Raw genomic sequence first — 27,333 nt, 5'->3', positions numbered from 1 at the left:
ATTTCTTGCTGTTTTCCCCAAAGCAGTTTGTTTAGCTGTTTAATATATGTTGTGTCCAATTAACGTGTGCTAGGTAGTTTTTCTTGTGTATAATGTAGAACTATAAACAAAAGTCTTTATACTCTTGGTGCCAAAAACTATGAGCAGAATGGAATCTACTGTGAATTAGGATAGGTATCTATTTTGGATAACAGAGAATTATATTGTAATCGGATTCCTGTGAAGTATTTTATAGATTAAATAAACAATCCTTAGAAAGTTATGAATGCTATATTTATCATTTTAATATTCTATCAATATTTGGGCCATATTTTATGGTGAGGAAGCCTGAGGGCATAACTTTAGCTTTAGAAATGCTTCTATCAACATAAAGGATGCTTTTCTATGCCTTTGAAAATTTCAGCATTACTTAGTTTGATTTTTTAATTTTTTTTAGTAAGGACTATAAATGTCCACCTAGATTAAGATATCTAATTTTTAAATCAAGAAATTAAAATATGAAAAACATAAGTAGTCTGGATGATGTGTTAAATATATAACTTTTGGGACGTTGATCAGCACTGCTTAGCTACCTCTTTAAATGTTTATGATATATAATTTTTCAGGAATCAGGAACTCTTCAAATGCAATAAAATAAATTTACCAAATGGTATTTTTGACAATGAATGGTAACAATCCATGGCCTGCTTCACACAGCATACTAAGCCATAATTTATTTTGGTTCTATGTGATGTTCAAATCTCAGCTTATACATTAATTCCATGGGTCAGTGGACTTAAAACCAGTGTCATTTAATAGTTAAGGAGTTGGGTTAGGACTTGGGAATTTCACATCAAATTCACTCTCAAGCCTGGAAACTTACTGGGAGACTTTGGTGGTTACCATCTCTTAGTCCAATCTTCATTGCAGAATCATTGTTAAAATGAAGGAAATCTCCCCAGGTAAGTTACCTTGAAATGGTAGAAAAAAGCGGGATACCAATCCAATAATTTAAGGATAAAAATGAGAATAAGCTAATTTTGAATTAAAACTTTATCTATTGTACTCTTATCCCTAATCATTTAAAATCTATATTGTTTTCTTCATTCTAGGTGATGCTGGAGCAAATATTATCCATGTCTCCAAAGAGGCCCGGAAGAGGTTTCTTGGCCCTTTACACCCATCCTTCAACCTGGTGAAAATCATCCGTGCTTGCTTATATAAAACTTTATCAAGCAATGCACATGAGCTGTCCACCGGTCGTTTGGGTATTTCATTAACCCGGGTTTCAGATGGAGAAAACGTCATATTATCAGAGTTCAACTCCAAAGAAGAGCTTGTCCAGGCAAGTTGTAACTCTGGGGCTTTCTAGGAGCTTTCAACACGAAGCCATAAATGCCTATCTCCCAGGAACCAATAGAGCTGATATGACCTACTCTTGTCATGGAAGTTCTCCTTTCTTCATGCTCTGCCTGGATTTATCTTCTGCAAATACTGCAGGCTTCTCTAGTCAGTTCATTTTTTTTTTAACATGGTGTTTTCCCATCTCTCCCCTAGGCATGTGTCTGCAGCACTTTCATCCCAGTATACTGTGGCCTGATCCCTCCAACCCTTCAAGGAGTGGTAAGTAAGCACCAGAGTGTTTTAACTTTCAGCTGTTTGGTATTGTAGGACAAGAGCCTATTCCTCATGTTTCATCAAGAGGCAAAGAGGAAACCCGGAGACTAGGAAAGATGACATGATATGCTCCATAATTCCGGCAAAATAATCAGAACAATGTACAGTTGTAATCAAACTATTCTCAAAAGACTGAATTATTTTTCTTGATGGCTGAGATCAAGCACCTAGAGCTCTGATGTTTAGAAGGGAAAAAAATAAAAAGGGGTGAAAACAGGACATTTTTCCCCCAAAAAAGGGAAAAGAAAAAAAGAAAAATAGTATTGCAATAATGGTGAATACCAGTAACTCGGGTGTAGGATGAGGGTGAAGGTTCGTTTTCCGACTTGTGGGTTGGTTTCCGAATGTTTCGTTATTAACAGGCTAGGTAACATTTTCAGTGGAGTTTAGGGGAATAGTTTTATTTGTAGTATCACGTTTATGTTTCTGGTCCATAATGTTTATAGACATAACGTATATTTAGCAAAATTTAATTTAGGTTTAGTAGAATGAAGCCAAAATGTGTTGCTCTCAGTGTTTGCTTTTCTTTGTTGAGTAAGTATTGAAGAATAGTTTTGGAGGAAACACCTGTTGCCACAAAGGAAATGTCACAACATTTTATTGAAGTTGAAGAGCTGCCTGGACTAGGATATCAATGACCAAACCTGGAACTTTGAGGTTTCAAAGAGCGCCCTCGGTCCATATAACAGTCTTCAGCATTGCCATGAGTTTGTTTTAAAACTTGGTAAAAACATTTTTCGGTGTGCCAAAGCAGAAAATAAAATATATTCTGCTAAGACTTGGAGAAAAAAAACCTGGGCTATTTTTGGGGTGGGTGGGGGTGGGGTTCAAACTTTTAATTAGTTTATCAGAATATAAAATACAAAGGAAAGTAAAAATAATGGGAACTAGGGGACAGGAAAATGGAAAAAGAGAGTGGGGTACAAAAAGGGAAAAAGAAAAAAGGTGTTGGTTTTCAACTTCCTTTAGCACAGTAGAAAATAATAACATTACAAAATCAACTTTTTACTTTTATCCAATAATATTTACTAGCTATTTCTATAACAAAAAATCTATAACAAAAAACCTATCTAATCAGCAAAACCAAAATTTCATTTTCCCATCATAAGTACAAAATCTAGAAGCGGTTTCCAATTAAAAACAAAATAATCATCTCTTCGCTGTGGAAAAAAAATATTTCTATCTGCTCTTATTAATCTTTATAGATTATCATCACTTATATTAGCAAGACTTACTTTTTTCCTTTAAAACACCTTTTTTACATCCATTTAAAACTTTAAATTTTTCTTTAAAAATATTTGTAAATTCTAATATATCTTTTTTTTTTAACTTAACAGAAATTCTTTCTATTACTCTTTCAATAATTTTACAAGCTTTGGGAATTACTTAAGCATTATAATAAAGGGAAAAACATATTGTCAAACCCACTTTACATTAAAACTTTCTTTCAGTTACATATATCAGACTGGTAAAAATCCATCCTTACTCTAATTTATTAAATTTAAGCCACTGCTTCCAGCTTATCTTCATAAAATAAAATCTTTTTCTTGTTTGGAATATCTATCAAGTAATTATAGACTTCTTTTTTTCTCAAGCTTGTTAGTATCCATGAAGAAAAAGTTCCAAACTTGTCCTCTTGAAAGTTGCAGACTTTCTTGGAACGCTTCTTTCAATTACGCTGGAAGGTTTATCATCATAATAAAGATTGGTGTCAGATTTATATTCCAAAGTTGCAATTCAGCCCTTTGTATTATCAGCTACTTCTGAATATTGCCTCAGTAATTTCAGTGGTTTGATAATTTTTTTCACATAATTACATCTCTGAAGTAGTTTGAGTATTTTACTATCCTTAGAAATAATTGATCTAATAATTGATCTACAGAGTTTTATTTAAGAATTTTTCAATCACACATTTGCTCAAATCCATGTTCCATCTTATTAATTCCTTATTATGGTCAAAGCCTAAAATTTTTGTGAGGCCCTTGAGAATTTCTGTCAATCAGAGTTTATAAAAATTGGAAAGTTTTTAACCACCCACAGCAAAACAAACCAAGCTACAAATTACTTAAAAATAGTAAAACAACTGTCTACCCTTACGTTTCTCCATTAAAGTTTTTTTAAAAGGTACTCAAAGCTTCTCTTATTTTAGCTTGCCTTTAGCAATTCCCCCCTTTTTTGCCATCTTTTGGCCATCTTTCATCGGAAGTCAGAAACCTGGGCTGTTTCTTTGACAGCAACATTTCCATTTCCAGTCCTTCTGCTTGAGAAAATTCTTTGAGGGTTTTGGGATTCTCATGCTTTTTCACTGTTAGTTGCATAGTCAGTGCTCACTTTCACTCACTTACACTTTTTGTAAAGCACAGATACTAAACAAATCATGGCAATTCCAAGGATGATCTGCATTATTATTCCCAGGTTAAAAATGGACAACTGAAGCTTGAAAACATCTAACTGCTTAAGCCTACATATTTACACTAAGAACTTCATGGGAGAAAAGCTGGCTAGTTAAGGCAGAAGTGAAATAGTTCCGCCTCTTAGTTACTCTGTTTTAATTCATACAAACAGACATAGAAATCTTACATTTTATTTGGCTAACTTTACTATCCTGCCTTTCTTCTAGGAGCTTAAGAAAATGTATGTAGCAATCTTTTATTTCCTCTCAATAAAAGCCCAATGAAATAGGTTAGAGATCATGACTGTTCTGAAATATCCAAAGTAGCTTCTATGACTATAAGGAAGGGTGAATAGTGCAGGTAACCTTAGGTTAATGCAGGAGGGAAGAGATGAAGGTAGACTAGAATATTTTTGCATGGGAATTCTAGGAGAGCCACTATTTTAAACATGTTTGAATTGCTTTGAAGCTGCAACTCACTGGGTCCTGACTAGTTAATGGTATAGTCTAAGTGGGAACCAAAGACAGATTCATACAGGAAGTCCTTGGTTCATGACTGATGGGGCTACGCTGCTTCCCCTCGTGATCATGCGATAGTGATCTGGGTGCTTGGAAATCCATTTGTACTTACGACTGCTTGCCAAGTGCCCTGTGATCATAATTTGGAGTCTTCTCTGCTGGGTTCCACAGAAGTTTAATGGGTATGCCAACAGGGAAGATTGCAAGCTGCTGCCACCGCCTGCCAACAGATTCCTCCTTGGGCATAGGGGTGGGGGTGGGGGAGGAATCCTTTGCCATGCTACAGAAATAAAGCTCCTGAAGATCCAAGCTTTGCTTCTTTAGCCCAGTTCAGGAGTTCCCTTCCATGCATGGAGAGCAGCTGCCTATTCTCCTGAGGCAAGATGCTGTTTTGCTCTGTCTGTTTAACAACTGGGAGAGCTGGGATTGTGATCATTGAGTGAAGTAGTTGCATGGGCATCTAGCTAAATGACTGCTTCGCTCAACAACCAAGATTCCGGGCCCAATTGTGGTTGTATGTCAAAGGCTACCTATAATCCAAGATGCTCCAGCAACCTAAAAAGGCAGCTCCTAATAATTGGCATGTTGCCAGTATGGGCGGGGCTTGAGAAGTTGACCCACCCACCAATATCACCCAACTCTCAGCAGACAATTTCACAATTTAGCTAGATTCTGTTCCTGATGTTGTGTAAAAACATGAAGTAAAAGGGAAATATAATGCAGGATTGTAACTGGCTGCCTCTTGTATCTATTCAGCTATTATTCTTTGATTAAAGTATAAATGTGGAGGTTTTGAAAGGGGACGAAGGAAGAAAAGCAGAAACTGATCTTATTGTTAGTGGAAAAGTCTTGGTGCAAAGGTTTTGTGTAGTGGATGTTCCATACTTAATTGTCCAGCTAGTAGCTACATACAGTAATGTACTGAGTTTTCTGGAACTGGCTTTGCGGAACATTATAGGAACATGCTGGTTGCTGGAGAACATGATGTGCTTCTCCTTCTCCTTGCCAGTTGACTTCCACCCCACTTTGAACTTTCTTCTGTTTTTAGTATTTGTATCACTTGATACACTTGAGATTCAGTTTGGCTCTTGACTATTGTGAGTAGGAGTGACAGATAAGTTTTCGAAAGCGAACATGGTTTTTTAACTTCTAGAAGGATTTCAGATTAGGGAGATATTGTTTTGTCCTTAGTTGGGATCAGAGATGTGTTCATAGGCTGATCTAGATTTAATGCAGCCAACCCTTTTTCCCTTTGGTCTTAGTAGCATTAGCCCGCTTAGCTAGCTACATAGTAAGCTGCTAACTCTTAAACTGCCTAACAGTGGAATAATGGAAAACCTCATCCATCTATCCATCCTGTACAATTCTCTGCCAGTAAAAATAATAATAAGGATAATAAAGAAAAGCATAGGAGGCAGATTCTGAATAAAAATGCTGCTTAGTCATACCTTTTTGTGGTTCCATTAAAAAAAAAACAATTTAACTTGAATTACTATAGAATGAAGGGCAGGAGGAGAAGCATAAAAAGGAGTCTTGAGATATGACAACAAAACATTATTTCCAAAACACATCCCTTCTTTGCTGCACCACCAAGATTGGCAGGTGATCTTCCCCAAAGCTGGTGATGTATTGAAGAGGATGGCCAGTGAAATTGGAAGATCAACTAGTTGCTTTGCCTATCACACCCAATACATTCAAAATGTGAACAGAACCACTTATTTAGCAGTGGGTCAGAACAGGCAGTAGAGCAGTGGTTCTCAACCTGCGGTTCGGGACCCCTTTTGGGGTCGAACGACCCTTTCACAGGGTTCGCCTAAGACCATCGGAAAACACATATTTTTGATGGTCTTAGGAACCGAGACACCAATTTTATGGTTGGGGGTCACCACAGCATGAGGAACTGTATTAAAGGGTCACAGCATTGGGAAGGCTAAGAACCACTGCAGAAGAGGAAAGATTGGTTTGTATAAGCTGCTACCAACTCGAGAATGGGTGGATAATATTTTAACTCAACACCGGGGGAAAGTTCTTACTGCGTATCTTCTGGACATATTCTTTTTCTTCCAAAGCCCCTTAAGTACAGCACGTTATATTTTTGCCCTCTGGAGAAACACTCTCTTGATCTCTGCCCTGCAAACATCTTGATGTCATTGGTTAATGCAATCCAGTGGTCATTGTAGATATTTGAAATTAAAGGGATCAGGGCCATTTTGGCAGCTTTAGATCATGGGTCGCTCTTTACATTTAAGCCACAGTGTTAATTCTGACATTTTAGAATTCCAAATGGGATATCTATTATTCAATAAATGTTACCACTTCCTGAGCTTCAGGAAGGTATATAATGGAGAAACTGACTTGCTTTTGAAGCTATAACATCAGTGAATAATCACAACACAGTAAACAGGGTGATTTTTCTTGCATTTGGATATTGGGATTATGATTACAACAGAGGCAGTTTTTCCATGTAAATTATTTCACTCCAAGATTGGCATTCTTTTGTTTTTCATGTGGTCATATTCTGGGCATCAGCTTTTCTATAAGAGATGAATTATCTGAATGGCATGTGACTGTATTCTGTAACACATTCGTGCAACTCCTGATGGCATTCAAATCTTTTGTAAAAGTTCAATGGAATAGGGAACTGGCCAATAACCACCCACCCAAACCAGACAGAATTAAATTTGTGCAGAGCTGAAAGAATTATGCTATGTCAGAGCCCAGTTAGATTCGTTCGGATGCAGGGATAAGTCAAATGTGGCTCATTAGAGAAAAATGAATGGTTTTGAGTCACAGGTATGTCTGCTGCTTATCTGTCTGATCATCCACTGTTGAAACAGGAAGAGGAACTTAGAAGGCTATGCTTCTGTTGAAACACATCATAGCCGAGAGATTAATCTAGCCCACATTTGTTTTTAAATAAGAATAACTACAGTGTGAGATTCAGACAACGTCAAACCATGGCTGCTTGGATACCTTTTTTCCAATTTCAGTCTGTACCGTCCCAATGGAGGAAAGGCCTGGGGCCATTAGAAGGGCACACAGGATTCTGAAGCTGATGTACAGTATTAAAGTATCCTGTCTCTCTATTTATGGGAAGGAAAATACAAAGGTGTGCAGCATATGAACAAGATAGAAAAAGCCTGTAGACTAATCTTTGTTTAACTTCATTTTTGCAGCCTGGAACCTGTAGAAGAGGTCAACATGAATTTTTTGTTACTTTCTGGAACATAAGTGAAAGGCCCAATAAAGAGAGATTTATTTACTTACTGCGGTTGTCACATAAAGTTGCTAGAGATGTGGGGACTACTCTTTATTTCAGAAAAATGCTTTCATCACCTCTTCCTCATCTTATTCATTTGAAAACAGAACTCAGAAGCTACCCAATACTACACCCTATTAGATAAAACAGGATTAGCAAAGATCTCATTCACTAAATTTGCAGAAATATGTAGTGATTTATTGGGGAGTAAAAAACAAACCCCAACCATTCCCTTGATTTCTCAATTCCGTAATTGTTCATCCCTTACCATAATGACCCAAATGATGAATTATGTATCGTGTCGTGATGATGCAAGATAGGCTTTTTGCGATGTACCTTGCAGCGCAAGAGCAGATGTTCATGACATGAAATTGCAATTAATGTTTTATCATTCGCTCAACCTTCTCTCCTCCCAGAGACTGTTTCGCTTGATGCTCTAGTAAGATGGACTATATATAACAAAATAACTATACACACCATTGCATGCGTGACTAAGTGTTGTGGCCCAGCAGCAGCCGGCTGAGCTGTTGGTGGACTCTGACACCTCAGACCATTGTGGGACTGCTCTGGAGGATGAGGAAGACTCTGGAGGGTGTTTGGAGTCAGAGCAGGAACTAGAGAGGCCTGTTGGCCACCAGGTAGCATCTGAGTCAGGGAGCAGTGAGGAGGAACAGAAGGAGGTTGTCCCTGATGTGCGTATGCGTAGAATTGATAGGAGAAAGGAACAGCTGTGAAGAAGACATCATAGAAGCAAGTAAGGACAGCTGGCTAAGGGTGTGGCCCCTCCCAAAGAGTTTATAAGTGGAGCGACGGGAGGAGAATCTTTGCAGGAAACAACAATCCATTCTATTAGTCGTTGAGAAAGCATTCTGTAAGTTTAATCTTGGGTTCTTGAAGATAACTTTCTAGGCTCCTAGCTAGGGGGTGGCTTTATCTATGTAATTAGTCGTGGCAGACAAGCCAAGCCTGTGTCTGCATAATTCATTGGAATCACGAGACAGAACACTATGTGCATTTAATGATCTGAGAGAGGAAGAACAGACTGGGGACTATAAAAAGGACAAGAGATAAAAAGAAGCTAAACGTCACATTTTCTTTTCTCTCCAGAGATACGTTGATGGAGGGATTTCTGACAACCTGCCTCAATATGAGTTGAAGAACACCATCACTGTATCCCCTTTCTCTGGGGAGAGTGATATTTGTCCACGGGATAGTTCCACAAACATTCATGAACTCAGAATCACCAATACCAGCATTCAGTTTAATCTACGCAATTTGTACCGCCTTTCAAAAGCCCTGTTTCCTCCAGAGCCCCAGGTGAGCCTTCCCCACCATGATAAGACATTTTCATGTGTTTTTTTATTTAAATAAACTAAGAGCCAGGACGATATATCAGTTAAGGTACTGAACTAAGAGAGTGAAATTCAGCTTCTAAGCTTGAATTTGGCATTGTAGCTAACTGGGTGACTTTAGGCCAGTCACTCTCAATCTAGACTGGAAAGTTTTAAAAAAAACTACTAGTATTTACAAGTACCAAACTGTGCTGGAACAACAAAGAAAATTATAGTTAATAACCTTCAGTAAAGAGGCCTTCGTCCTATGGCAGATTGATTCAATATTGCTGTTGTTGTTGTTTTTCTATTTTTCATAGTTCATAGTACTTTAGGAAATTTCTGATTTAGGAAGTAGCTATAATCTACTGCCAATCCCTCTCATGACTTCCCAGCACAATTTGCCTGCATTTTTATAACAGCAAGAAACACCTGTATTTGCCAATGCACACACATCACAAACAGAATTAACGTGTTGAGAAAGCAGACGCAACAGACGACTTTGATACAAGAAGAAAATATAGATTCTTCCTGTAGTGCTAGCAAAAAGAATTGAAACGAATTCCAGAGCTCAGTTTTTCCTTTTAGAACAGGGGTGTCAAACTGACAACCCGCGGACTGGATGCATCATGGGCAGGCCACGCCCCTTCCAGCTCCACGAAGGGCAGGGGGAAACATCGCAATACGACACCTGACGGCAATGTGACGCCGTGAGTTTGACACCCATGCTTTAGAAGATGCTAAAGGCAACTTGTTCAGATATTGTTAAGCTGGTTTGTGCTGAAAACTCAGAACTTTTTATTGAGTTTCTTTCTTCCCCATGGAGAAAGAAGACTTTCACCAATTCTCCCTTTTCACACAGAGTCCCATTTCAGGATCAGACCTGAGGTGTTTACTTGTCTTTCCTGTGGCTATGCCATTCTTTTCATGACCATTCTGTTAATCGCGCCTCTTTGCTTTATCCCAACTTGTCAGAAAATATGGATTAAGACCACTTTGTAAAATGAAATACTATTTCATTTAATGCTATTTAATAGCATCTCTATCTTCATATAACTTCCTTAATCTTAATTAATCTTAAATAACATTAATTACCTATGCATTAATTAATTAATAATTAACATTAATTAGTCATACATTAATTATTAATTAATAATAAATATTAATTAAGTGTAAATTAATCAATGTATAATTAATACATCCTGATGCTATAAGGCAAGGGTGTCCAAACTTGGGAACTTTAAGACTTGTGGACTTCAACTCCCAGAATTCCCCAGCCAGCCATGCTGGCTGGGGAATTCTGGGAGTTGAAGTCCACAAGTCTTAAAGTTCCCAAGTTTGGACACCCCTGCTATAAGGCATTGCACACCAGAACAACAAGATACAAGGGCAGTTTTCCCCCGAATGCCATCACTCTGCTAAACAACTAATTCCCACAACACTGTCAAAGACTGTATTCTTCTCCTTCTTAACCTTTCTAGTACCTATCTCTTCCCACTTATGACTATAACCATGTTGCTTGCATCTTTAAAATTTATATTGTTTTATTTGTTTCCTAGTATGATTTGATTGCTTATTAGTAACCTAGGGCTACCACTGTGTTGTATCTTATGATTCTTGATGAATGTATTTTATTTTTGTTTGTGTACACTGAGAGCATATGTACTAAAGACAAATTCCTTGTATGTCCAATCACACTTGGCTGATAAAGAATTCTATTCTATTCTATTCTATTCTATTCTATTCTATTCTATTCTATTCATCAGCAATACAACCGGAGATGTGTTAATTTAACGGTGTTTCTATCTGATCAAACCCAGTCTACAGTGATCGCTGGCCACGTCTGCTTGTCGTGCCTGATGCAGAGGTCTCCATTGGAGATACCTCTCTCTGCCAGGGGTGACATGAGCGGGAAGTACATTTGGAGATATGGATTCTTCCCTCTGCTGAAGTCTGTGGGCTATGCTGGTAGTGTAGTGTTTAGATGTCTTACAGCTAATTGTAAGTAACATGCTGCTTTTATCTCTCTCAGGTTCTCCAGGAAATGTGCAAGCAGGGCTACAAGGACGCTCTTCACTTTTTGAAGAAGAATGGTAAGTTCTTAATAGTTTTTGCATTCTATAGCAAAAGTGAATCTTGTGTCAGGTGTTCTTTTCTCTATTTCTAACAGAGTATTAAAAAGTAGAGCCTGTCTTGCATTCTAGCCATGACTATATCATCCTGTGTAGTCCCTTTTCGCTGTGTAGAAAATGTGCAACTCTTGCAGTCCCTTCTAAGAAGAGCAACGTTATTTGGATACATGCATAGATTATAAATGTTAGTGCTCAAATTTCAAAAATAAAAACTTCCCCGCTAAGCCAAAAGGAAGGAGAACAGTCAAATGACTACAAAGTGAATTTCCAAAACTGATATTATTGCTTATTGCTTAATTGAACTTTAATTCTTTTTCTATTCTGTATTATTTTTAAAAATGACTCAATGTTTTATATGTTCTTGCACAAATTGAGATTTATTTTTTAAATGAAGACTTTCTTTTTGAATGGCAGGCATCTGCAACTTTTACATTTATGCATAAGAGATACAATAGAAAATGTTACTTGGTCAACGAATTGCATACAAACTTCCTTGAAATGAATGGAAGGTGTGGAATAGTATGATGATGTATTAAACACCTTTGGTTGTGTGGCTTGTTCAAAAATATTTTAAACCATTCTTAAAGAAATGGGGTGGTATGCAAAAGTAAATAATGATCAAAATTAATTATACCGATGAAAACAATAACAGCAAATTTATATACAATTCAAATAATAGGCTGGCCAGAGGCCATAATGTAATCCTCTGGATTTTGCTGACCTATAAATCTCAGAAACCCTAGTAATATGCCAATACTGAGGGACACTATATTTTCCATATTTTCTTTATGGAGGAACAATTTCAGACCCAACAAGAAAACATTTTCTCTGTTTAGCTGCCACGTAATGCACTTTCCTGGCAGAGGAGCTATCTGCCTCCAGAGGTGCCTACGTGGTATTGAAGGGGCAACTTCTCTAGCTGAAAGTCATGTGATTCTGTAGAACTCTTAGGTTGTCTAATTCTGTAACTGCAGTATATTATCTGTCTCTATAGCATCACCTAGTGGTGCACATTTCTCATGCAACTATTTTATTCACTGAGTTGTTTTTAATCATGGTAGCATGCTACTTACCGTATGTGCTGCAATTAAATAACCGTAATTATATATTCTCAGCCTAATTACTTGTATTAATTTCAAAGTTTCCTTATGATGTCATGTCATGTCATTTTATATATAGATTTCTGTCCTCTTAAGAGTAGAGCTATAGAGTCACTAATTGAATGATATTCAGCTGAATATCCAGGTCTGATTTTTACATAAAGACAATTATCTAAGCTGTTGAGTTTCATCTATTTTGCTTCCAAACAGGGGTAAAGACAATTGTACATCTGAATATCCTCTCCATCTGTATTTTTTTTAACAGAAGGACCTACACCTACTAGCAGTTTGATGCTTATAAAACAACACAGAATATTTATACAGAAATGCCAGGATTCATTTTAAAAGCTACTTTGGTTTGTGGCTGGTCAACCTATTTTTGTCCGGGTGCTTCTTGTCCTCTGCTTATGGCACATAATAGTCGACAAGATGGCTTTCTTGCACAAGGTTGTTTCTATCTGCTACTGCCACGTTCTCCTAGGTGAAATGGTGAAGAGAAGATAATCTAACGGTCTAATGATGTTTTCTGATGAATTCCCAATTCTGTCGCCTATCCTATTTCTCTAGCTCTCCTCCAAAGACCTCCCCTCCCTCTGCTAGCCATTAGCAGTGGTGCTGAGGAAACGGACCCTGAAAAAGAAAAGGATGAGGATGATCAGCTGGGAGAAAGTGCTGAACTGGCAGAGGCTGAAGAACACATCCTGGAACATTTGCCTCCTAAACTGAACCAAGGTAAGATCTTTTGTTGAAGAGGAAAGTTGCGGCATTGCTTTCTCCACAATTTAACTGAGCTGTTCAGGTTCTAGGCCAGTTTTTCCTGACTTGGCCTTTTCCCTCCAGATTCATTGACTTCATCTCCCAGAATTACCAGCAAGCATGGCTGGCTATTGCTGAGAATCCTGGCAGTTGAAATCTACACATCTGGAGGGCATGGAATGGCTGTTCCATGTATGCTTTTTAAAGAAACCAGATGAGCAAACTTTCAAAGAAATTATGTCAACAGGTAGACATATTGCTCTTGGAGGAGGACAAAGGAGTTCATATAATTCCTGCACCAATCTTGGTTCAAGATAATCACAGACCAAATTTAAATTCCTGGCTCTGTTGAGGGGATGAACAACTCGTTGATTTTAACTATATCAATTGGTGATTGGAATACAAGTTTTCAGGATCACCAATTGGTGTTGTTAAAATCAAAGAGCTGTCAGTTTCGTTAACAGAGAACTGCTGAAGCTGTGAAGAAGCTGTGAAGTTGCAAGATGTTTGTGAACATAAGAGAACTAGTTTGGTATAGTGGTGAAGGTGTTAACCTAGAAACCAAGAGATTCTGAGTTCAAGGACTGCTAATAGCTATGGATAGCTATTTGTCTGAAACGGTATAGGGTTTCCTGCCTAGGCAGGGGGTTGGACTAGAAGACCTCCAAGGTCCCTTCCAACTCTACTATTGTATTGTATTGTATAGCCATGAAAGCCAGCTTGGTAACTTTGGGCCGGTCACTCTCTCAGCCCAAATCATTTCACAGGATTGTTGTTGTGGGGAAAACTGGAGGAAGAAGCAGTATTAAATATATTTACAATACAATACAATAGTAGAGTTGGAAGGGACCTTGGAGGTCTTCTAGTCCAACCCCCTGCCCAGGCAGGAAACCCTATACCGTTTCAGACAGATGGCTATCCAACATCTTCTTAAAGACTTCCAGTGTTGGGGCATTCACAACTTCTGGAGGTAGAATTTTCTACCTTATATTTTAAAATATAATAAATATAATATAATATAATAAAAAATATTTTTAAAAGGCAAAATAAAACATTTGATAATAACAATAATTATCAAGATTCGAATTTCACTGAGCAATGGAGATTCATTACCAGAAATAAAATATTTAGGAATACAGAATGGAAAAAAGTCAGAAAAATTATGAAAATGGAAGACCAAAAACAATTGTAGAAGTAGAAGAAATTCAGATAGCAATTCTAAATATAAAGGAAAAAGCAGATATGAACTATAGAAATGATAATTTGATTAGTTAATAACATAACCAGTACAGGCCAGCACTAAAATAGACAATGAACTGACCTCCCTAATAGGAGTAAAAGAGAACATTATGGTCTATGCAGAATTTTTAGTAGAAAGACAAAGGCTGCTATCATTAAGAGTAGCATTAAGACCTGGCAACTATAATGAAGTATGTGAATAAGGCCAGTGGCGTATTAAGGCTCACTGGTGCCCTAAGCACTGACAAATCTTGGTGTTCCCCTCCTTTGTACATACTGTACAAATCTTCATTGTTTTTTTTTCTTTCTCAACTTGGTGGTGCCCCCTTTGGGCCTGGTGCCCTAAGCACATGCTTAGTCTGCTTAATGGTTAATATACCACTGAATAAGACGATTGCAAGGATTAAAATAATATTTATCAAACAGACCGATCAGTTCTCCTACAGTACAGCAGTGGTGGTTACAAAAGAACTATGTATCGTAATCAGAAAACCAAAATCAAAATCATATTCAATCCCAAAGTGGAAGGTCAGACTGGAGACCCAGATAAAGAAACTAAGATCAGATGCAAATAATGTAAACGAGAGCAATTGGAAAATGTAAGGATCAAGAAAAGCCTAATAAAAAAGTATTGGCTTAGCACCAGAAACATTGAAGCAGCTTTGGAAATCATAAAGCAACAAATAACAGCAATGGCAAGGAAAATTGAACACCATGGGGCACAAATCATCCAATTAAAGCAAAATCAGTTATCTCAATCAGACCAGAGGCGATTTTACCAAAGTATAAATGACAGTAGAAATTCTGAAAATGCAAACAAAAAGGAAAGAATCCAATTTTGGAAAGATTTATGGGAAATTAAAAAAAATACTATAATAAAAATGCTGGGTGGACAAAAGAATTAGAAGACGAATTTAGTAAAAATCAAATAAAAAAACTAGTGACAGCAAAAATGGTTAAAAATTGAATGAAAAGGATTAAAAATTGGACATGTCTGAAAATGATCAGTTGCATGTCTTTTGCCTCAAATATCTGACTACCTTCCATCTAATTAAAGCTAAACAGCTTAATGAACTATTGCATAAAGGAAACGTCAGTGACTGCTTAATGATGGTAAAATGTATCTGAGTCCAAAGGACCCAGAGAAAGGGACAATAGCAGAAAACTACACCAATATAAATCAATTCAGTTAAACAAAAACTCTAATGATTGATTTTTAGTTGAATTTTCCTTCATTTAGAATCTCATGAAATAGTATTAATAGGGTGTCATTTAAATCGTGGATATGTGCAAATTTGGGGAGGGAGTATAACAGACAAGGTAAGATTTAGCATTGAGGAATAAAATCCTTTGCAACTGGATTAGAAGTGCAACAATTAAATGGTTTAATTTTTTTTAAAAAAATCATTGGTTTCTATGCTCAAACCTTGGCCGGAGACATTGATTTAATGTACCTTCTCCATCTGCAGCACTTTTGGAAGCCTGTGCAGAGAGGAGGGGATTATTCACTTGCATTACCAATTTTCTACCAGTGCGTTTGGCCTCTACATTGATGCTACCATATACTCTTCCTCTAGAGTCTGCTCTCTCCTTTACAGTCAGGTATGTTCTGAATTTCCTTCTGAGACACTGTGATGAAAGAACATTAGTAGGATCTGCACTGGATTTAAATGCATTTAAAGCAGTCAGCTTAAAAAAATATATAATTGCATTTCTTTCCAATAAAGCAGAGGGAGAATACATTTAGATGAAATTCCTTCTGAGTCAGTGGAATAGTTAGAACAAACCAGAATTCACATTTTAAGATTTTGGAGTGAGAGAATTTTGTATCCTACTGGGTTGTAAATTTTGAAATTATATAGGTAATTCCTTAGGCCAGTGATGGCGAACCTTTTTTGGCTTGCGTGCCATAAGTGGGGGGAGCGCAGGGGAGTCGTGTGCAGGTGTGCCGCACCCATAATGCAGGGTGCGACCCCCCCAGTGCGCATGCGCGCACTACAGGCGCAACCCCCATTTTTGCATGCTTTTTTCGCCCTCCCCAGGCTCCAGAGGCTTTATAGGAGCATGGGGAGGGTGAAAACAGCCCCCCCTCCCCCAAAGCCCTCCGGAGGCTTCAGGGACCTTCAGGAGGCTTCCCTGAAGCCTCCGAAGCAGTTAAAACGACCGTCCGAGCAAACCGGAAGTCAGTTCCAGTCCTATAAAGCCTCTGGAGCGTGGGGAGCGTGGCTTTAAAAAAGGGTGAACTCAGCTGGCCAGCGTGCACATGAGCACTGGCCAGCTGACTGGGCAGCGCCTCGCATGCCCTGATAATGGCTCCGCGTGCCACCTGTGGCACGCGTGCCATAGGTTTGCCATCACTTCCTTAGGCTTTCCTTTCCTGCCAGTAAATTAAAATGTGTGTGTAAATGTTCAATTTAAAATGTAACTTTGTGGGGCAGTGTTTATCTCACTGCAAGGCAGAATCATATTTACTAGGCTGCAAAATGAGTATTTAATTTGATTACCTGCCATCATGTCGGTGTTGACCCATAGTGACAACATAGACAATTTTTCTCTAGGACAGTTTGTCCCCAGCTCTAGCCAATTTTTATTTCTATAGCATGTCACAGGAAAAACCATTGCTTGCATCATTCTGCATATCTTGGCATCTGAATATCTTCTCTTTCACGGCTTTCTCATTTAACAACCAAAGCACAACTACAAAACAAAGATTAACAAGCAATTAAAGGAGCATCTAGCTCAAGGGTGTCAAACTGATGGCCGGATGCATCACGCGCAGGCCACTCCCACCCTGATTCCGCAAAGGCAAAAAAGTCATGTGACGTGATCAAGTTTGACACCTGTGATCTAGCTCTTGTGTCAAAAGTTCTGTAAAAGGGTTTTGATTTGCCTTTCAATGCAGAAAGGCAACAAAGCTGACTATTTGCTATTTTTCCTATGATTTCACTTCTTTGTTTAATGCTATACATCTTTTTGTAGTGTTTTAGTATTGGAGAAAAAGGAGGGGGAACAAATAGAAAGGATACAAGGAAAAGAACAGTAGCATAGATAGGAAATGATTCAGCCTACTTTTAAACACCTCATTAAACCTTGGCCACGTGGAATAATATTGATCGGTCTTTCTATGACATCAAAGAGAACTAAGTCATAATCAGACAGCAAACACATAATGGCAATCCTAGATTTTAAACTTTGGATCACACTTTCTTGCCAACATTGAAGAATAGCTTGATTTGCTGATCCCCACTTGACAAGTAATATTTTTTTAATTTCATGATACATTCTAAGTTTTGTATATATAATTAAAAATACAATCACTTCTTTAATCCATATTGAACTTTGTAACACCATGTTATCAAGGGTCATAATATATAATATTTTAAGACTTAACCATCAATTTGTTAACATGGAATAATCCAATTCTTTATTCCACTGTTTTTGCAAATCTTAGAGATGCTCTTTAATTGATTATAAAACACTATAGCCTTTAGAATAATCCAAAATGTATTCAAATATTGATGATAATTTTATGGTTCTATCTGATTGATTAAATGCCATCAATTGTATTAACTGTAAGAACCACATGGATAGATTCCTCAGAATTGTCTGCCTTCAGCTTGACCTTGTTGATTTCTCAGTGTATATTTAGTGATTTTGTAATCATATTTATCCACCTTGTTTCTGGTCACCCTCCTTTTTTCTTCTTCAACTTTTCCAAGCAACATGGACATCACAATATTGTAGAATTCTGGGAAGGCTTAGTAGCCTCTGTGACAGCTGAAGTTTCATCCAGATAGTCTCTATTCTGATGCTCACAGAGACATGTGCTTGACTTTATTTTTGCCTCAGAGCAATTAGTACATGCCCCATTGCTGGAGGTCATTACTCCAAATCCTTTGCTGTGGTTGGATCATTTCTTGTCCAGAAAAGGTGTTGTTACTCTAGGACTTTTCAGATGCAAAGGCCAGTTAAGGTAGTCCGTCCTAAGTGCCTTATGCATCCTAATATATTCATATGTGGGGGTGGATGGTATTTCCTACCAATAGGGGAGGCAGTTGCACTGACACTTGCAATGGGAAGATTAGAAGGACGCTTGAAGTGATTGCCAACAAGTGGCCTTCAAGCTTGCAAGTCCCAGGATGCTGTTTGGCTTTCTGAAACCAATGCCTGCTTGTTTTCAAAGGCAGGATTATGCTAAAGAGGACTATGGGTTGGATCATCCTTGCTACTTTATAAAAATCAGGATAATAATAGCCATCACAGGCTGTTTTTTTCATTGAAAGGACATCTGGCATGCATTGAGATAGCCTGTACAATATACCCCAAGAGTGTCCAGTCTCTTGATCTGGCAGATAGTATTCATTGTTGCGTACGGCTTTTAGAAGAAAGGGGAAGACAATGGGATAATTAACGGTGAGTTCAAAATTACAGAACAGATCTGGAAATAGCTACAAATTGTTCTTGGAAAGATGTCACAAAGTTCTTGAGTTTACCTAGAGTTGACTGACTTGATGGCTAACCTGACTAACTTTGCAGTTACATGGGGAGAATGCTATGAGAAAGTAGCTTCTATACCTTTCCATTTCTGGGGACCAGTTCTCATGCTAGCACTGTTTTAGATGCTTAATCAAAAGGTTGCAAGTTTTAATTCGCATGTGCTATTTTAAGCGTTAACGTATTACTTTGGGATTGCTCGTCGTCACAGCTTTGTGCATCACTATAACCTGCACCCATGATTTTCAGGGGACATTAATTAGTTATATATTCTGCCTAATGTTAGAGTCATTTTGAATAGCAGTTATTGGGGAATATGTTCCTATGGTGTTCTGTGTGTTGATCTCTGTGGATGCTGGACTAGATAGATCTTTTGTCTTTTCTAGCACAGTAGGTTTTATGTATGCGCTTCCTGTTGATACATATGGCAATAGCAATAGCATTTAGACTTATATGCCACTTTACAGTGCTTTGCAGCCACTCTAAGTGGTTTACAGAGTCAGCATATTGCCCCCAGCAGTTTGGGTCCTCATTTTATCCACCTCGGAAGGATGGAAGGCTGAGTCAACCTTGAGCCTGGTGAGATTTGAACTGCCAAATTGCAGGCGTCGGATAGTCAGCATAAGTGGCCTGCAGTACTGCATTCTAACCACTACACCACCGCGGCTCAATCCTGGGATGATTTGTTAAAAATTTCAGTAAAGTGCTTGAACCTGCAGATACTATACTTGAGCATGTTTACAATATTGGAACACGTTTTTTTTCAATTGATACTTGTGCATTGCACCTGCCATATTTAGGATGCTTGAATGGCTGCCAGATGTTCCAGAGGACATCAGGTGGATGAAAGAACAGACACGGAAAGTCTGTCATTATTTCATGAGAAAAGCCAAGAAGAAGCTAGGAAGTCACCTTTCAGCCAGGTAGGATTGTTATTTCTTATCTTGCATTTCTGAAGATACTGAGTTGTGAGGCACAATACAACGTTTTTATATCACTAATGCCGTAACATTCTTAAATTGGGAGATTTTGCAATTGGATTTGCCCATGCTTCGAAATTAGTGCCTTTGGATTCTGTTCCAAGTTTGCATGATTAAGATGTCACGTTTGTTTGCTTTGTTCTTAAAGCCAGAGTCTGCTGGGCTGGAATGATATATGAACCCAAGTAAGTATAATGAGCAAATAAAAACAAACATATACCCCAGTCAGAATAATTTTGTGTATAGCTGTGTTTCTATAATCTCTATGGCAGGGGCGTCAAACTCACGGTGCCACCGTAGCCCGTGGGCCAGGAGTTTGACAGTCCTGTCTCTGGTCTCTATCATGGCACTCCAGCCTTGAATTGCCCTTTCTCTAAATGCCAAGTGCTTTAAAAACCACAGCCTATGTGCCTGTGATTATCTTTTTGTGGTATAGTTGTTGCTGCTTTAATATTGAACGTATTGCTTATTTTTATTTTGTGTTATTGTTTCAAGCCTGTGGATTTATGGATTTTAACTTGTCTTAAAACCCTTAAGATAGCTGCCATAATAGAAATGTTCTAATAAATAAAAATACAGAAATAAAATGTAACACTGGATGTCTTTAAGAAGATGCTGGATAGCCATTTGTCTGAAACAGTATAGGGTTTCCTGCCTAGGCAGGGGTTTGGACTAGAAGACCTCCAAGGTCCCTTCCAACTCTGCTATTGTATTGTATTGTAAAATGCAAGATACCTAGTTACAGTCCATTTCAAAACCAGGTTAACAAAATCCACTTTTGTGTCTGAATTAAATTGGTAAAGTGCAAAATAAGTAAGGTCCTTAAATGTTATATAAGATGTAACGATGGTTTACAAGTCTACAGTTATAAAGGGCGAGCCAAAGGTTTATATTTCGAGAAACATTTTTGATTGAAACAAACTGAAGCAACAATTTTAAGCAGATTGTTCAAAAGATTGTCACTATAGGAATATTGAAAGAGCTCCCAACAGAGGTGGGATTCTTGAACCTTCCCTACCGGTTCGCAAATGTCAGTGCGTGCTCGTCTTCTCATGCGCACCGCCTTCTGCACATGCGCAGTGCTCGCACATTACGTCAGAGCGGGTGGACAGAGCCTCCCTTTAAAGGTAATGCAGCTCAAGTCGCATTTTCTCCTAATGGGCCAAGAAAACAGGACCAGAATAGCCAGAGGGTGTCAATAGTGAGATCCTCAGGGAAAAATATTCTGCTGCTCAATTCCATCTCTCTGCATCTTGCTGACTTCTTTGTGTCACTGCATGATGCAAAGGGACAATTTCAATGGGATGTGTACTGCATCTTTCTCTCTTTCTTTCTCCTCCTCCATTGCCCTTCCATTTTTTTATTTATATTATCAACATTGGAAACCAAAATATGTTAAATAATATTTACCAAAATAGCCTTGGCAAAGTTTAATTCTCTCTCTCTTTCTCTCTCTCTCTCTCTTTCTCTCTTAGGCTATACTACCATCTTGAACTCCGAAAAACACAGAGTTTACCTATCCCTTTGGGCACGGCTTATGGGGAAGCATTGCCAAAATGGCTCAGGAACAGTCTCTCGCTAACAGACGTTATGACAAAATGGGAAGAATACCAGCGCCAGCTGATGCTAGGGCTGTTCTGCATCAATGTGGACCTGCAGGCCTCCATCTTCCCATCAGAAGGGCTGCAGATGAGACATCCACCAGCAAGCTGCACGGAAGAGAGCCTTCAGCTCTTTTAATATAACCGTCAGAATCTGGTTGGGGGAAAAGAGGGTGGAGAGTGGCTGCATTCGGCAGTTTCCTAATGGAACTCTTTAACAATCACAGGGGGATTTCTCCTCCCCTCACAATTCAGACAGGGTATTGATAACAAAATAGGCAATTGTGCCATAACTAAGCAGGGGACTGGCACAAGGGAAACACCCACCAAAATGTGTTGGGTGTTGCATATTTTCTGGGAGACAGTGGTATAAATAACTTCACAACTACAACAGAAATAGTTGATGCTTGGGCTGAACTGAAAAGAATTTCATGCAGGGCACCTCTTGGACTGTTTATTATAATAAGAAGACTGGGGACATCCTCAGGACTCTAGCTTCTGTTTTTAATCCACTTTGCTTTAAATCAATATTACAACATGCTTTTGTTCTTAAAGACTCGAGTCCTTTGGGGTCATCCTTCTCTGGGTTACAATGCAGTAAAAGAAAAGCCAGCAAGAGCTACCAAAACAGCTCTTAAACCAAATGCAGTCCTAAATTTTCTACTTTAAGTAGAGACACCTTATAATTCCTGTACTTTTTTCTTGTACATTTGTTATATATAAGTAAGGAATGCAGCTAACATTTACACTACCTGGATTCATGGTCTACCGTCTTCTAGGTCCTTCTATTCTAGAGAGATGGCCGGGGTGGGGGTGGGGAATTAGAAGTCTTGAAATATGTACTTAAGTCCCATCTCATTTGGGTGCAATATTTTTCCCCTGCTTCCCAGTAATTTTAATTAGCTTAAATCTTAACTTGTACAGTTGCAGAAGAATGTTAAGAAGGATAGATGGAAGCAACAGCTAAGTTGTATGTTTTGAAACAGTTTGTGACTGACTGGATCAGTTGGCCATTTGAGAAAGGAGGAAAGGGATTTTGATTCTAGCTGCAAAGGAATGTGAAGCTCTTAAAATCCAGAAGCCAAAATGTATTCTGATCCAAATGGATTTCAGTTGGCTTGTGGGATCCACATCATTTGGGGTGTCAGTGGTGAATGTGGCCCCTTTGGAACGTTGTTGATTGCTCAGCAGAATTGTGGAAATTAATTGTCTTGCACTGAGATGGAAATAAGCAGGGTCTGAAGTTGAAGGCCTGAAAGAAAGTAATAGTTTTGCAGGTATTGAATGTGATGGTATCGCATAAAGAGGAGGAACAGGGTTGGCTTGTAAGTCAGCTAAACAAAATTGCTTTGTTCTTTTTACTTCTGAGCACTTTCCCCCCACTAGTGCAGGGTTCACTTTTTCTCAGATTATAGGAATTGATTGACTGGTTTGTCACCTGAGCCTAATGTTGTGTGCTGGGAGTGACTATCCCAAAGTCATCTAGTTGGCTTTCATGCCTGAAGTAGGATTAAAAATCACAATCCCTGGTTGGTTTATAGATTGGTGCCTTAACCACTAGACCTGTGATGGCGAACCTATGGCACGGGTGCCAGAGGTGGTACGCAGAGCCCTCTCTCTGGGCACATGCGCAGTCGCCTGCTGCTCTGTGTGCGCACCGGCCATCTGGTCTTCGTGCGCACCAGAGCGTCGGAAACCTGAAGACCAGGTGGCCGGCGCACGCATGCACACCAGCTAGCTGGTCTTCAGGTATCCAGCACTCCATTTTGGGCATTTGGTGCAAATTCACCATCACTGCACCAGACCAAACTGGCTCTCTGATGAACAAAATTGAATGTATAGTCTTATTTCAATCTTTTCATTGTAAGCCAGTGGAGCTAGTTCTTTCAATTGCTGTGAAAAAAAAAACGTTGGTAGGTTAACATAGAAGTATTTTTCCCTTCACACATAGCCCAAGTAGCATATCTGGTATACATTATACATTTCTCTCATAAGCCTTCTTTACAGCAGTTACCTATTGCCATATATGCGCAAGATGAAGCACCCGGTTAATTTCTCACAGCCACATACCAACTATCTTGTGTCTATCATTAATTATCACCAGCACCATACTAGATCTCATCACTCGCTGATGTTGTTTTCTTCCTGCTACTGTATATATAGCTTGGCAAATATTCATTATGATGGCAGAAAGCGGGAGCTGCACTCATATAGCGATATAGGCACATTTCTAGTCACTGCGTGAGACTATATGTAGAGTGCTTGTTATGATTTTGTATCATAACTGCAGGAAAAAAAAGTTTGGGTATATTGCTTTTGGATAAAAAAAGATTGGTTTTCTTTGCACTTTAATGACATTTCTGTTTTTCTCCTAGTACAGAACTATCTGTTAAATTCCAAAGATAACACAATGGATGGACAGAGAGGGAGACATAACAATTGCTTAGAAATAAGTTAATAATAATAGAATTTTAAATGCTACAAGAGAGCAAAAGGGATAAATCTGAATAAAAATGCTTTATTATATAGTGTATTTGTTCTCTTAGTAGACTACAACAGACTACTAACTTTAAGTATTATGAGCAATAAGTGGTTCTATATTAGCAAAGCCTATGATACACTTGCTTTTTTTTCCTTGAAAAATAATTATTACTGAAACCATGATAAAAGTATTGCTCCAGGAAAAGAATCTGGGAGCAAAATACAAGGAGTTAAATGTCATTTCTAGCAATGCCTTCACTTGTAAAAATTTCTAGCGCAAATATTAAAAATCAGTTGGGAATGAAATGATTTTATAAAAATAGGCTCATTGCCAGAAAAAAATTCCTTTGCTGTCTACTCATTTGGCACAAGGGCCTGTTTTGAATCTCTGCACCAGTATTTCCTTTTACACATCTCTGGGAGAAGTGGAGCTATGAAGAATGAATATTTGCAACCAAGCAGGATGGGAGTAGTCACAAGTTTGGCAATGAACAGTGCCTCTCCTATACGTTACATAAAAACGTAGGGTGTTTTATCTGCTAATATTTCCTTTAATGTAATCAGCAGTAGCAAATTGCAAATCATTCAAAGCACTTCCACAGAATCCAGTTCCTGATCTGGAATTCACTACTGAATTTTCACAATTTCTCCCACCTTACTATGTTTGGATAAGTAAATACAGCAGCCACCAACTCTTAGTGCAGCTGAAAAGAAAGGACCCGTCTCTCTTCACTAATATTAAAATGAAGAGGCTGAGCAAAGGTAGACATTTTTTTTGGGAGGAAGAAATGCTGTTAAAATTGCATTGTACTGAACTGTCGCATACAAAGATTCATGCCTGCTCTCCCATATTTAATTACAAGTAGGGTATAAAATAAATGAAGATAGGAGATATGCAAAATTGAAGTGTTTCTTTTAGTAGCAATGGCTCTTAAGAGAAAAGCTCTGAGCAAAAGATCCTTTATAACACTCTTTAGAGGAAAGAATCTTCCTCTAATCTTAACCCAAATAAGTTCTATAGGTATCAGATCACTTCAGCTTTCCCACATAAAATGCAACAGTGCCTAGATCAGGGCAGTCAAACTTTTGGCCCGCGATCCGGATGCGTCACGCACTGGCCATGTCCATGGCCGGTTTAGTGAAGGGAAAAGTCCCAATATGTCATGTGATGCCACCGTGACGATGTGAGTTTGACACCCCTGATCTAGATACTTTTTCTTGTTAAGTACACAATTGTCTGCTTATTCTGCAAGGTAGCCTCTGTTGGAGGAAAATGTTCTTGTATCGTGAAATAGCTGGAAAAGCATGATTTTGCTTTTGAATTCTAGTAGGCACCAGAGTTTTTCCACCTTACAACTATAATTTGAATGTCATTTGTTGTCCTTTAGATGAAAATGTGCCAGTGTTCGCATGTCTTTAACCACTAAGTTATTCAACACTGTATTCTATTTTGAAATGTATTGCACAATTATATAGTATTTTTTTTTTAAAAAAAATTGTAAGCTGCTATTTTGCTGCTTCAAAATGCAGCTGTTGTAATGCTGGGATTCTATTTGTTGCTCATACACTGCGCTGTAATTTAGACAGCCCTCTTTTTAACCAACTATCTTACCTTCTTGAACATAATCAGCATTTTAAAAATAGTTGGTTTTATAAAACAAAATATAAAAATTGTTAATTTTATACGCTAAGGTTAAAAGTGTAAGTTCAAATGTTGGCGCCAAAAACCGGTATTGCAATATGTACTGGAGTTTCACAGCAAAAACACAGACATTTTCTTTTAATTCTCAAACTTGAAAGTAGTGTAAGCAATGCTCCCAGCTGATTTTAGTTCATAATAAAAAGAAAACAGAAGCTAGAGCCAACAAAGTATCCACGGGGTAAAAGCCAACCAGTCCCAGCTCCTTAATTTCTTTTAAAAAAAGAAGAAAAGAAAATTGGTATATCAGATTTGAAACTTTTGAACAAAAACAGATAACAACTTACATCACCTTGTTTGACTTGGCAGATAGAAATTTGGTCAAGTGGAAAGCAGCATTTGATTACATCAGAAGCTGATGAAAGAGAAGCTTGACTTGCTCAAGTTGCCCTGTTTAAGATTCCACAGTGCCTTTTTTTAAAGAAAGCCAAAAAAATTTACAGCTTGCTGCTGTTGTCATCTTTATGGGTACCTATCGTAGTCCTCAACTTATAAACCATATTTGGGACCAGAATTTCTATTAGTAAGTGTCATGATTGTTAAGCAAATCACGCCCAGTTTCATGACCATTTTGAGTCACCTTAATCAGTAAGTGAATCACGGATTCATTTTAAAAAATGTAGCTTCCCCCATTGACTTTACTGGTTGGAAGCCAGTTGGGAAAGTCACAAATGATGATTACATGATCCAAGGATGCTGCCATTGTCCTAAATACATGCTGGTTGCCAAGCAGCCATATTTTGATCATGTAACCATGGGAATCCTGCAATGGTGGTAAGTGCAAGCATCAGTCATAAGTCACTTTTTTTCAGTGCCATTGAAATCTCAAAAGAGTTACTAAATGAATGATTGTACGTCGAGGACTATCTGGATTCCGCTGCTGTTCTCATTCTGACCAGCCTTCTTGAATTCTCGAATAGTTGTTAAGTTGTTGACACTACTAAGGCTGAACTAATCATTGTGAGAAGCAACTGATTTACTTTGCCCTGATATTAGGCCATAGTAAATCCAACATGCCAAATAAAAAATCTCTTTGCAAAAAAATGCACTCTGTAAGAAAAAAGAAAATTCAACATGAGAACTCAATTGTATTTTGGGGAGTGGGAAATGATCATGATCTGTTTGCTGTTGGTCAAATTGCAATAGCTCATTTTTAGCACTTGCAACTAAAATAAAGACCTGTATTATTTAGTAGCATTAGGAAAGCAATAAACACAATGAGGAAAACTAATCAAGCATTATAATAGTCATTATTGAGTTAATTTTCTTCTTCCTTTGCATAATCCATGCCCTCAGTTCCTTTCTTCTATGTGTTTTCTGGAAATGTGCTATTTATTCTTTTAAAATGTATCTCTAATAAAACACTTTCTAAACTTATTGAACTGAAATGTGGATTTGCATTTATTCATGCTTTGTGTAGCCACAGTCAGTTGATACTTTCTGAAAATCAGGTATTTTTGATCCAGTTGGCAAGAGGGAAACCAGATGGATCCAAGATGCCTTCTGTGATCTGCAGTCCTACACTATGCTGACAGTTGCTGTTGCTACACAGTCACCCATTAGGCCTTACAGTCACAGGTGTTACTCAGCTTCACTGTATTCTTCATCACATCACTATTGCCTTGTTATTCCTAAATTTGCATTAGCAATGAAGATCAAATAACAAATGAATTCCACCTAACTGAGGTTGCGGA

General features: G+C 38.1%; 1 protein-coding gene across 1 annotated transcript in view; it reads left to right on the top strand.

Annotated features, from left to right (window-relative positions):
- The window catches only part of PNPLA2 (patatin like domain 2, triacylglycerol lipase), a 57,265-nt gene extending 30,244 nt beyond the window's left edge, over positions 1–27,021 (top strand). The window contains exons 2-9 of the mRNA XM_081970261.1: positions 1,092–1,324; positions 1,537–1,602; positions 8,934–9,143; positions 11,190–11,250; positions 12,957–13,121; positions 15,854–15,986; positions 19,679–19,801; positions 21,334–27,021. Of these exons, the coding sequence (XP_081826387.1) occupies positions 1,092–1,324; positions 1,537–1,602; positions 8,934–9,143; positions 11,190–11,250; positions 12,957–13,121; positions 15,854–15,986; positions 19,679–19,801; positions 21,334–21,598 (1,256 nt within the window). The 3' untranslated portion in view covers positions 21,599–27,021. The remainder of the gene's footprint in view (positions 1–1,091; positions 1,325–1,536; positions 1,603–8,933; positions 9,144–11,189; positions 11,251–12,956; positions 13,122–15,853; positions 15,987–19,678; positions 19,802–21,333) is intronic.
- The last annotated feature ends 312 nt before the right edge of the window (positions 27,022–27,333 follow it).

This window comes from Natrix helvetica (genome assembly GCF_964273705.1).
Source record: "Natrix helvetica genome assembly, chromosome: 1".
Classification (NCBI taxonomy): Eukaryota; Metazoa; Chordata; class Lepidosauria; order Squamata; family Natricidae; genus Natrix; species Natrix helvetica.
This window is presented reverse-complemented; position numbering and strand designations above follow the sequence as displayed.